General features: G+C 38.8%; 1 protein-coding gene across 1 annotated transcript; it reads right to left on the minus strand.

The window, feature by feature from the left end:
• Window positions 1–3900: 3900 nt before the first annotated feature.
• On the minus strand, window positions 3901–11953 carry LOC104859193 (probable inactive 1-aminocyclopropane-1-carboxylate synthase-like protein 2). The gene is given in 4 exon segments (XM_033759199.1): window positions 3901–4553; window positions 4556–5292; window positions 5294–5372; window positions 11725–11953. Coding segments are annotated over 4 exon segments (1698 nt in total).
• Window positions 11954–12358: the final 405 nt, after the last annotated feature.

The following is a 12358-nucleotide window of genomic DNA, read 5'->3' on the forward strand; positions in this document are numbered from 1 at the left end:
ATCCAGTACATGGCCCACAACAGAATCTCAAAGCATACTGGCACTTGATTTTAGCCAAAAGGCCGAGAAACGATCTCAAAGCATATTTATTGAGTCCAATTTTAAAATGGCCATTTAGTTTTGCTTAATTGTACTGTGAACCTAAAACTGCTTAAAAAAATAAATAAAACAGCCAAAAGCCTTTTAAAATGTGAGATCCGTTGGAACATCAGTTTGTTTAGAGCGTAAAGTACATGTGCAAAACTGTATTTTAGGTCCTAAACGGCTCACAGTGCCCTTAGATCATGGGCCCAGTAGTCCAGCTGATATCAGTCACCCCTTTTTGACATCTTTGTTTTTTATATTCAAAGGGGCGTGAGACTACCTCTGTCCTCTCCGTCTGTGGAATTTGCAGATGGTGCTGGCATATACTCAAATTGGTGCTTCTCTTCAATGATTCTTGTTCCTCTGTAAGCAACCACTGTCAGTCAGGCTTGAGACTGGCAGAGGGCTCAGAGCGTGGGGAGAGAGGCCCAGAATCTGATGTTCATGCAGGGGAAGAAAAATTTCCCCTGGGGCACATGGAGAAGGCATTGGATCCTCTTTGAATTGCCTGTGCTGAGATGGTTGTGGTGCCACAAGTTCCTTCCGACCCTGTGGAAAAGACTGTGGGTTCGGGCCTCTTGGCCTTGCTCATTTTCCATCTCTAGGGTAAAAACATCTCTTGCTTTCGTCCTTGGAACATTTCTCTAAGCTTCTTTGTGAGGCGTTTCTGGTGGTGAATTGATTTGGAAAATCCTTTGTTGATAGTCCAGCTTCAAAAGTGCTCAGGCCTGCTGTTTATCTTCTTTCCCCTTCTGCCAGGGAGAGAGGAAGTATAAAAATTCCCTTTTTATTGACCTATAAACTCATTAAGCCCTTTCCACGTGTTTCTACTCTGTTAAACGGAAGGTAATGGTAAATCAAACCAATCTGTCTGTAAAGAGTGAATTTTACACTAATGTTTATAGCTTTCTTTTGTTCTAGATGTTTATTTAATTTTATTGCAGCAGTCAATGAGCACTTAATATGTGCTAAATGTAGATAAAGTGAGACCCACACCTTTGAGGAACCTCATGAGGTCCTAGAAGAGAGAAATACTCAAACTTCTGTAGTTTTGAGGTTCTCCTGGGGTGCCAAATATTTCCATCTTTACCATGGAGGTCATATTTTTCTCAAGAGCACTCTGAGGGGGTAAATTCTCTACATATTCCCAGCTCTCATGTATTTCATGCATTTAGCAGGCATTAAGTCAACACTTATTGAATGGATAAATAGGTTAGTGAATTAAATTACCATTCTCACATTCTTTCATGTTTTTTCCTAATATGATAAGGATGACATGTTTTCACGACCCGCCCCCCCCACCAAAAGGTTGTTCAATTTAATATTAGTTGGGGTTTTAAAGAAAACATGTAGTGGTACGTGAATTCTGCTTAGCAAAGCAGCAAAGGGTGGCATTTACCTTGGGGGAATTTTCTATGGCTCCAGGGTTGGATTTTGAGGATTCAGATATTCAATGCTCAGCCAGTAACACACAGAAGAAACACGCAAAGGGTGACATGGAAGCAAAGAGAAGAAGATAGATTCCAAAAATGGCACCATTGCTCAACTCACCAATTGATACCTTTATCACTGTGATCCTATGGTTCTATGGAGGGCTGGAGCCTGTTTCCCCTCCCCTTGCATTTGGTTGATCTTGTGATTTGGTTTGGCAAAATGAATGAGGCGACAGCGGTGTTGTTCCAGTTCAAACCCAGTGGGTACACTTCTATTTCCTTAGATCGTTGCTGTCATATTGACAAGTTCTGACCAGCTTACTTTACTGGATGATGAGTCACCCTTGCCACCACAGCCAGCAGCCAGGAAGTTTCTAGAAACCAGTGAGCATTAGCGACATGCGTGAACCCCATGGCCCTCAGCTGATCTACCAGCAGATTGTAGACCACAGGAACAAGCCAAGCCATGTCTGGCCTAGATCAGCAGAACCATCCAGCTGACCTGTAGAATTGTATGCAATAATCAGTGCAGCTTGTTTTAGGCCACTGACTTTTGGAATAGTTGGTGTGTAAAGATAACCAACTTATGCAGCAGAATTCCCAGTTATTCATCAATGTGTGAGAAGAGGCTCAGCTGCCTGTCAAGTCGCTCATGTTTACTGGCTGGACCAGAGGGTTCTGTCCCCTTACTAGTTCAGACAGGCCCCAGGACAAGGATCGCCTTGTGTATCAGGGCTTAGGACAAAGGGAGGTCCTTGGTGGAAAGATTGCAGTGCTCTGAGGCTTTCAGCTTGGATGTACCCCATTAGTGATGTCAAAAGTTCAGCTGTACACAACTGCATAATTTCAGATCCTTACATCTCATGGAGTTTCAGTTAGAGTAAAGTACATAGAAACAACCACCTAGAGTGTGTTAGGTCTAGAGCCATGGCCAGGGATAGGCAGATACTGGAGACAATGCCCTTTGTTTAAAAGAAAATTTCTGCTGACTATATCATCTTCTGATTTTCACTTTTTCCTCCAGAATGTAATGTCACCAATGAAGTAAAGTCAAATCTTGTTCTCATCCAGGAGCTAGTCAGCGTGGCTGGAACTACACATTTGGTGTGTGGTTTACCTCCCAGAAGGAACTTCCTTTTCCTCATCATTATACTCTTTCCAGTCTTGGCAGTGGTGCCTGAGGTGCTTTGTCATTGCTTTTGTTACTGCTGGGCTGGAAACTCCTACACATCACTTTATGCCAAGTGAAGTACATAAGAGAGTAGTGAGTATTTGGAAACTTTTATATCAGTTGCATAGTGCTGTAACATCAAAGAGCTTGACTTGTTGCATTATAAGGAGTATAGAAAAGGAGTTGTTGAATTTGTGCACCTGTGGCAAACTGTATCTTGGTCAAGTTCAAGGGTTATAGGACTATGAACCAACCCATAAAAGACTGTAAACAAGCCACACACACACACACACACACACACACACACACACACACACCCCTCAGTACAGAACAAGACTTTGCTACTGGGTCTGTAAGAAAGAACTGTATTGGAAAACTGCTCAGCTTTGAAGTCTTAGCTTAACTTCCATAAAGGCCCGAAAGATGTCCCTTATGCTTTGTGCACATACTCCATATCTTTATTAATGAAATAATTTTATTATTTGTAATTGACTTTTCCCCCATACCTGATTTAGATATGTATTTTTTTATTTTTATCTGTGTATACTATGAAATAATAAAATTTATTTTAATATATCAGTAAATGCACACAACATACTTCGATTATTTTCCCCATGACCCACTCTTTCTCATTTCTCTTTTTCGAATCACCTTTCTCATCTCTAAAAATTGACCTTCTAGTTTCTCGTCATCTCTCTTAATCAAATAACTAATTGATAATATTTGAAAAACCGTTTTAGATTGCTTAGAGAAGAGAAAACATGATATTTAATTTAATATGATGCTATCCATTCTCATCCATTTTCTTGCAGAAGATGTGATTCCATTCTTCTTCACAACTACATAATACTCCATTGAACATATATACCGGATATTCTTCACCCATTCATTTGTTGATGGGTGGTAGGCTGTTTTCACAGCTTAGCTATTATTAACTGCACTGCTCCGAATGAGTATGTATGTGTAATGAGAGTATGCTATCCTTAATTCTTTTTTATTTTATTTTTTAAAGAAAATAGAGAATTTATGGGTCGGGGATTTAGCTGAGCAGTTCGGTGGCCTGCCTTGCAAGTGCAAGGACCCAAGTTTGATCCCCGGTACCCCCCCAAAAAAAAATCACTGGGAGAATTTATAATTTATTAGACATAGAAAAGAAAAATAAAATCATTTAAAAAGAGACCTAGAGAGCTCCCTTGATCCCTCTGGGCACCTCTATACTGCCCACAACAGCTTCAGTAAGAGGATTATTTCATATACACAATGGCTAGCAAAGATTAAAAAGACACAAATCTTCCAAATATGACAGATGCTCAGCTTAAAGAGGTTGCTAACTGAGTCAGGCACTACTGGCCCTAGAGAAGTCCACTTGTGTGGCCACAGCACCAGCTCAGTCCCCAGCCTTATGGGCCAGAGGCTGCTTTCAGGGACACCAAGCACGTGACGAGGCTGACAGCTATGACCACTGCACATCAGCATCTGCGCTCTCCAGTGTTGCTTCTGCTCCTCTATCACCCGAGCAAACCGATCCATGGCTTCTCTTAGTCGGTGGGGATTTTCTGCAAAAATGAGGTGAAACCAGTCAGGTTCCTCGAACATGCAAGATTTGCCATGGGCTAATATCAGCCTGTGGTCCAGGAAGCGGCGGTGGAGGACCAGTTCTTGTGCAAATGTACATGGTTCCAGTAGCTTCTTCAAGGTTATCCAGATATAAAGGCCACAGCTGCGACTGGGAAAGCGGATCTTGAACTGAAACTCCTCCAACTCGAGCAGCCTCTCGGTGACATACTCATACGCGTCATGGAGCCGAGAGTAGCTGGTGGGCAGGTACACTCTGTTGATACAGTCTCTGTCCCCAAGCAGGGATGCAGTTTGTACTGGGTGATGCCAGAGACACTGTGGAGGTAGCCAAAGGTGCTCATGGCAGAGACCACATCATCGCTGTGGGTACATAGAACGCCAAAGTGGAAGCCAGTGATGCCAAAATCACTTACTGCCCCGATCACATGGGTTCTGTTGGCATTACACAAACTTTCTAAGCTCAGAACACTGTGAAATACAATGGTTTCGTCGAACCTGGACAGCATGTACATTTCATCAATGATCACATGTAGTTCATTTCTTTTGGCAAATTTCAGGTATTCTTTCAATGATTCCTTCATGTTAACGTCACCCACAGGATTCTGAGGGTTTGCCAGCAAGAGGCCTTTGACCTTTTTACTCTTTTTCTTAGCTTCAAGCAGGACTTGCTCTAGTTTGCCCACAGTGGGCTGGCTAGGCTGGGTGTGTTTATTAGTGATCTCACTGTCCACGTGGACGGAAATCAGCTCAACTTGTGCAAACATCTGGGCTCTAAAGAGGAAGCCACTGTGGAAGGGAGTGGAGACCAGAATGGCATCCCCTGGGTCACACAGAACCACAGCCAGTACAGAGAGGACGGTAGAGCAGCTCTTCAGAAAAACCACACTTCTCAGATCGAGGAGGCTATGTGCTCTGCAGTAGTAGGACAGGAACTTTGCCACTTCTGCTCTCAGGAACGGATGTCCTCTCCAGTCCGGGTACTGCAGCAAGGGTGCCTCGATGTAGTTCATGTCATTCTGACACAACCAGATTAACACACAGTCTGTTCTCACTGATACCGAGGTTAAGGAAGCCCAAGGAGTTCAGGACGTTGTGGTATTTGTCTCCTTAATAGGCTAGGCCTTGTAGCCAGGAAGCTTGAGTGGTAAAATGTAGAGATCTTAACCCCATGGTTGGACAGGATATGGCTAAGAAACATAACTTCAGAATCACTGTGCTGGGCACCTGGCTGGTTATGCTGCATAACCGATGGGCCTGACTCATACTCCGGGTATCTGTACCGGCCTCAGAAGGCTTGCTGGAACCTCCACTGGACTACCCGAGCACACCCGGATGCTATCCATCCTCAGCTCTTCAGCCTAGAAGGCTTATACGTGCTGAGACTCTCCTTAGTCTTCGTGGCTCAGAGGCCAGCTCTTCCTCCTCTCACTAACCTTGCATCTTGTCTATCCTTAATTCTTTCAGGCATGGACACCAAGGAGTGGTATAGTTGGATCAAATGCTATATCTATTTTTAGTTTTTTGATGAATCTCCATAGTGATTTTCAGAGTGATTATCCTAGTTGAAGGGTTCTTTCTTATCTTTGCCTGAAATTATTGTTTCTGAATTCTTGATAATAACCATTCTAAATAGGATGAGATAAAATCTCAATTTAGTTTTGATTTGCATTCCCATAGTAGCTAAAGATGTTGAATATTTTTTTTCACATGGTTTTTCATCCATGTTCTCCTTTTGCACTCTGTTGAATTCATTTGCTCATTTATTGTTAGGGCTATTTGTTTTATGGTGTTTTTAAAGTTCTTTATGTATTCTAAATATTAGTTCACTATCAGAAGATTGGCTAGCAAAGATTCTCTCCCATTCTATAGATTTCCTCTTTATTCTGTTGATTATTGTCTTTGCTGTGCAGGAGCATTTTACTTTTTAAAAATTTTTTATCTAAATTGAATTTATTGGTACATTCTAGGTAGACAGTACAGTTACATTCATTATTGGGATCCTGTACCTTTACATGCCAGGTCTTGGTTCTCATTTTTTCCCCTTGTCCCCACCCTCCCTTCACCCCCTCCTAGGAGCATTTTACTTTGATGTATTCCCAGTTTGATTCTTGCTATTGCTTCCTATGCTGTTGGGGTCCTATTTAGAAAATCTTTGCCTGTACCTATGGCTTCAAGAGTTTCCTCTATTTTTTCTTCCAGCAGTTTCAAAGTTTGTTGTCATATATGTAGATCTTTGATTCATTTTTATTTGATTATACTACAGAGCGAGAGATGAGGATCTAGTATTAATCTGTATATGGATATACAATTTTTCCAGCACTATTTGTTAAAGAGGCTGTCTTTTCTCCAGTGTATGCTTTTGCCAAAAAAAAAGATCACTTTAGGTACTTGGGTTGTTTCTATGCCTTCTGTGCTATTCTATTGGTACGTCTGTTTTTGTGCCATATTGTTTTTGTTACTGTAGCTTTGTATCATAAGTTGAAATCTGGTATTACGAAGCCTCCAGAATCACTCTGTTTGCTTAGGGTTACTTTGGCTATTCTGAGTCTTTTTGCTTCCATATGAATTTTAAGATTACTTTTTCTAGTTTTGTGAAGAATGTTGTATTTCAGCTCTCTTTCTTTCCTTCTTTTCTTTTCTTTTTTGGTACTGAGAATCAAACTCGAGCCTTTTCACTTGTGAGACAGGCTGTGGAAACACTGAGCCAAATCCCCAGCCCTATTGTTGGCACTTTAGGACAGATTGCATTGATTCCTGTTTTCCTGATTCCTGATTCTGGATTCTTGTTGATTCCTGATCGTAGATTCCTGTTAATATGTAAATTTTAGCATGATTAGTCTTGCTGATCCCTGAACAATGGAGGTACTTCCATTTTCTAATGTCTTCTTCAATTTCTTATTTCAGTATCCTATAATTTTCATTATAGATGTCTTTAACCTCTTTGGTTATTTTGATTCCTAGGTATTCATTTTCTTAGCTATTGTGAATGGAGTTGCCTTTCAGGTTTCTTTCTTGGTTATAGGAAGCTATTGATTTTTTGTGTGCTGATTTTGTGTCCTGCCATTTTACCGAATTTGTTTGCTAGAGCTAAAAGCCTTCTAGTGAAGCTTTTAAGGCATTTTTATATAAAGGATAATATCATCTACAAATACAGATAATTTGACTTCTTTATTTCCTATTTGTATCCCTGACTAAAGTTTCAAGTATTATATTAAATAGGAGCGGTGAGAGTGGAGATCCTTGTCTTATTGCTGATTTTAGAGAAAACACATTCAGCTTTTTCTCATTCAGTATGATGTTGGCTGTGGGTTTGTCATGTATAGCTTTTAATCAATTTGAGGAAGGACCATTTTACACTCATTTTCTTCAGGCTTTTTATCATGAAGCAATGCTGAATTTTGTCGAAAGATTTGTGGGCATCTATTGAGATGCTGCTGCAGCAGTTTTTTATACTACATTTTACTTATGTGGTGTCACATGTATTGATTTATATATGTTGAACCATCTTTGCCTCCTTAGGATGAAACCACTTGGTCATGCTGTGTGATCTTTTTAGTGCATTGTTGCATTTTGTTTGCAAGAATCTTCTGAGGAGTTTTGCATTTATGCTCATCAAGAATATTTTGTGTATTTTTTCTGTTTTTCTTAAGTCCTTATCCAATTTCATCATCAGGGTAACTCTGGCTTTGTAGAAAAGAAATTGGTAGCTTTCCTTAAAGTTTGAGAAGCATTGGTGCTAACTACTTTTTAAGGGTTTGATGAAATTCAGCAGTAAATCCTTTGGGTCCAAGGCTTTTCTTAGTTGGGAGGGTTTTTAACAGTTTTCATCTCATTGCTGGTTATGGATCTATTTAGATCTTTTTGTATCTCCTGGTTCAACTTTGATAGGTCATATGAGTCTAGGGACATCCATTTCTTTAAGATGTTCCAATTTATTAGAATATACATTTTCAAAATACAGTAGTTTCTAATAATCCTCTGGATTTTTGTGGTATCTGCTTTAATTTTGCCTTTTTTATCTCTAATTTTACAAATTTTGGCCTTCTCTTTCTTTTGGTAAGTTTGACTAAAGCTTTGTTATGGCTGTGTCTAGATGTCCCCCAAAGCTAATGCAATTGCGGGGGAGGGGGTTCAGAGGTGACTAGATCTAGAATATGTGATTGATTTATGGTGCAATGTTAGAATTAAGGGTGCTAAGATTAAGGGTGGGTGATTATTAAATCAGTTCCAATGATTGGTTTGGCACTGCCCTAATCCTGGCAGCCTGTATACAGTATAAGGGACAAAAAGAAGTTTGTTTTATCCCTTGCTCACTTTGTTACCTTCTGCACATCATGACCTATTTCTCCTCTGCAATGCTTGTCTGCCATGCCACCCTGCCTTGGAACCACTGAAACCTTTACATACTGAGTGAAATAAACCTTTCCTCCTTCAAGTTGTGGATATCAGGTATTTTATCTCAGCAATGAGAAAAGTAACTAAAACAAGGTTTGTCAATGTGATTTAGCTTTTCAAAGAACAAATTCTTTGATTTATTGATTCTTTATATTGTTCTTTTAGTCTTTATTTCATTAATTTCTGTTCTGATCTTTATTCTTTTATTCTACTGCATTTGGGTTTGGTTAATTCTTCTTCTACAACTCTAAGCTCATCATTAAGTTATTTTTGGGACCATTATGATTTTCTGATGTGGGCACTCAGAGCTTTAAACTTGGTTTTATAATTCCTTTCATTGTGCCCCATAGGTTCTGACATGTTGTGTTTCCTTTATCACTTGATTCTAGGAATTGTAAAATTTCTCTCTTGATATACTCAATCCACTGATTATTCAAAAATGTATTATTTAATGTTTATGTGTTTGTGTAAATGTTGATTTCTAGCTTCATTCCATTGTGATCAAATAGAAACAATTACTTTCAATTTTTTGTATTTGTTACAATTTGCTTTATGGTCTATTTGGGGAAAGTTCCATGTGATGCTGAAAAAGAAGTATGCTTTTCTGTTTTATAAAGCATTCTGAAGATGTCTGTTAAGTCCATTTGGGCTCTGATGTGTCTTTGTTGAGTTTTTGTCTAGTTGACCCATCTAATTGTGAGGTGGGGGTATTGAAGTCATGCACTATGATTTTTTTGGAGCCTATGTAACCCTTTATGTCAAGTTGTTTGTTTTATAAAATTGGATGTGCTCACATTTGGTGCATGTATTTTATAGTTGTTATCACTTTTTCATGAATTATTCATTTTAATGATGTATAGTGGCCTTTTTTGTCTCTTCTAATTTTAGTTTGAAATCTACTTTCTCAGATATAAATGTACTTGCTCCTCCTTGCTTTTAGGCTTCAGCTACATGGACTATCATTTTTCATCCTTTTATTTTTTAGTCTGTGTATATCTTTGCAGGTGAGGTGTTTCTTGTAGGTAATTTGCAGATTGGCCTTGGCTTTGATCCAATCTGCTAGTTGGTGTCAGAGAATTAAGGTCATTTACATTATGTTAGTATTAAAAGGAACATACTAATTCCTATCATTCTGTTGTTTTTCTAGGGTTTGATTCATTCCTTTTTTTATTCATTTATATATTCTCCCCAATGAATTTATTCTTTCCTTTGATCCTGTCATTGCGATTGTACCTTTTTTTCTATTTTTACAATTCCATTAAGTACTTTTTGCAATAGTGGTCATGAGTTTGTTTAGATTATCTATATCTTGGAAGGTTTTTATTTCTTCTTCAATTTTAAAGTATTGTAGGTTGAATATAGTACTCTAGATTGGCATTTAAGTTCTGTCAAGGTTTGAAATACTTGATTTATAGCTTTCATGGCTTTTAGAATTTCTTTTCAGAAATTTCTTATTATTCTTATGGGCTTGCCATTATAAATGAGTTGGTGTTTCTCTCTAACTGCTTCTAATATTTTTTCTTTCTTCTGAATTTCTGTCCACCGGATTATGATTTGTCCTATAGAAGTTCTTTTCTGTTCGAGTCTATTTCTAAATGCCTTCCATACTTGGCTATCCGTCTCATTCTCCAGATTTGGGAAATTTTCTGCAATAATTTCAGTTAATTAGTTTTCTATGCCATTAGTGTGAACTTCTTCACTCTCTCCAAAACCAGTGAGTCTCGGATTTGTGCTTTCAGAGTTGTCCAAGGACTCTGCGATTTAAAACAATATTTCTTATTCTTTACTTCTATATTACTGAGTATTCTAGTATACGCCCCTTGTCTTCAAGCCCTTGTCTCTGTTTCACCTTGCCTAATGCTAAGACTTTCAGTTGAGCTTTTATTTGACTAATTTTCCTTTTACAATTTTATTAACAGAATTTCTCTGTTCAGTTCTTTCTCAGAAACTTTATTTCTGTACTTAGGTGTTCTTTCATATTGTTTATTGTCTTCCTTAATCCATTCAGCTGTTTATTTGTATCTTGAGTTCCTTGATAATTTTAATAATTGATTAATTCAGTTGTTTGTTTGTATGTTCTTTGATCTAATTATCATCTTAATTATCTATTTTAAAATTCTTTGCTTGGTTTTTCATTTACTTTAGTATCTATACTAACAACTTTTGGAGGCATTTTGCTGTCTTGTTTTTCCATGATTCTTACATTTTTTGTGTTGAAGTTTGCAGATCAATTTGTGTGGAGATCTTTTTTAGTAAGTGTTTTTTTCTTTGGATGTGGGTGTATTTTAGCATAAAAGCACCCATTCAACCCATTCAAAGTACTAGTTTCAATTCTGGACTGTTTTGCTAAGAGAGAACAACTCTCAATAATATTAATCTCTAAAGAACCAAGCACATATCATCATATAATCTAAAAGTTGTTTAAAAGATCTTTACTATTTTATTAACCCAAGGAAAGAAAGCAATAGTAATAATGTAGGCAGGCTAGGAAAAAAATAGGTTTATGGAGAGGGGAACTTTGAGAGGGTAGGAAAGGGAAGAGAAGAAAGAGGAGAGGGGAAGCGGAATATAATTTGAAGGTGAATAAGGTATAGGGAGATCAAATCCAATTAATGATGTAGTAGAAAGGCAAAGTTAGACAATCTTATGAGACAACCCTTAGTGTGAGAGAACATGACAAAATATTGTTGTAAGACATTACAGAAGTTAAAGCAATAACTAACACTTACATATACTTGGATACAAACACACAGACACACACACCCAGGTCTGATATTTCTCCTCGTGGGGTTATATATATATTGGAGAGAAAATTATTTCTCCTGGACCTCTATTGTTGGACCATATCTGATAAAAGGGGGCATATAAGAATCTCTATTTCTCTTTTCTTTTCCTTTCTTTTCTGTTCAGTATTCTACTTCCTCACTTCTGTCCAAGTAGGAGAAGCTATTTAAGTCTGTGCAGAGGCTGAGATCTGCTCTTCTGTGGTTGTAAAATGGGTACTTGGGCAGGCCTGCCAGTGGCATGACTAGCTCACCCCTGTCAACTCAGTCTCCTCCTTACCTGAAAGGGAGACCGCTGGAAGAACCTGGGTTGTACTGTTAAATCTCCCAGTCTTGTGAGCGAGACCATGGGCATATCTGGACTGTGGGCTAAAGCTCTGTAAATTACTAGACCTTGTGCTTGGAGCATGGCTAACCACTGTCTTCATGCTGCCATGTTTGCCCTGAATGCCCTCAAGTAGAGCAGAAGGTTTTGGACACACAGGGTCTATATTAAGATTAGAAGCCATGAGTGCGCCGTCTTCCACTGGTTCCTGCAGTAGTCCTTCCAGATTTAGACTCCTTCCCACTGCAGAACTCAACACTGCTGAATTCTTATCCTGCCACAATGCAATGTTTGAATCACCATTGCTTCCTGCTCCCTACCCTTTTCCTTCTTGACATTTCCCTCCGCCTGGCCGGTTGTGCTCACTGGATTTCACACTATTCACTCTGCTGAGACATTCCCTGTCTGGAGTTCAGTCTCCTACAAGCCAGGTTCTGGGTTTCACCAAACCTGGTGATTTTAGTTTTCTGTATCACTTTTACTATTCTTCTGGAACCAAGCTAACTTATTGGGTGGGTGCCCACTGCCTTCATGGAGCAAAGTGGCTGTTGGATCCTGGAGATACAAAAAAAAAAAAAAAAAAAAAAAA

This window comes from Fukomys damarensis, unplaced genomic scaffold, assembly GCF_012274545.1.
Source record: "Fukomys damarensis isolate Sample0158 unplaced genomic scaffold, DMR_v1.0_HiC HiC_scaffold_36, whole genome shotgun sequence".
Lineage (NCBI taxonomy): Eukaryota > Metazoa > Chordata > Mammalia > Rodentia > Bathyergidae > Fukomys > Fukomys damarensis.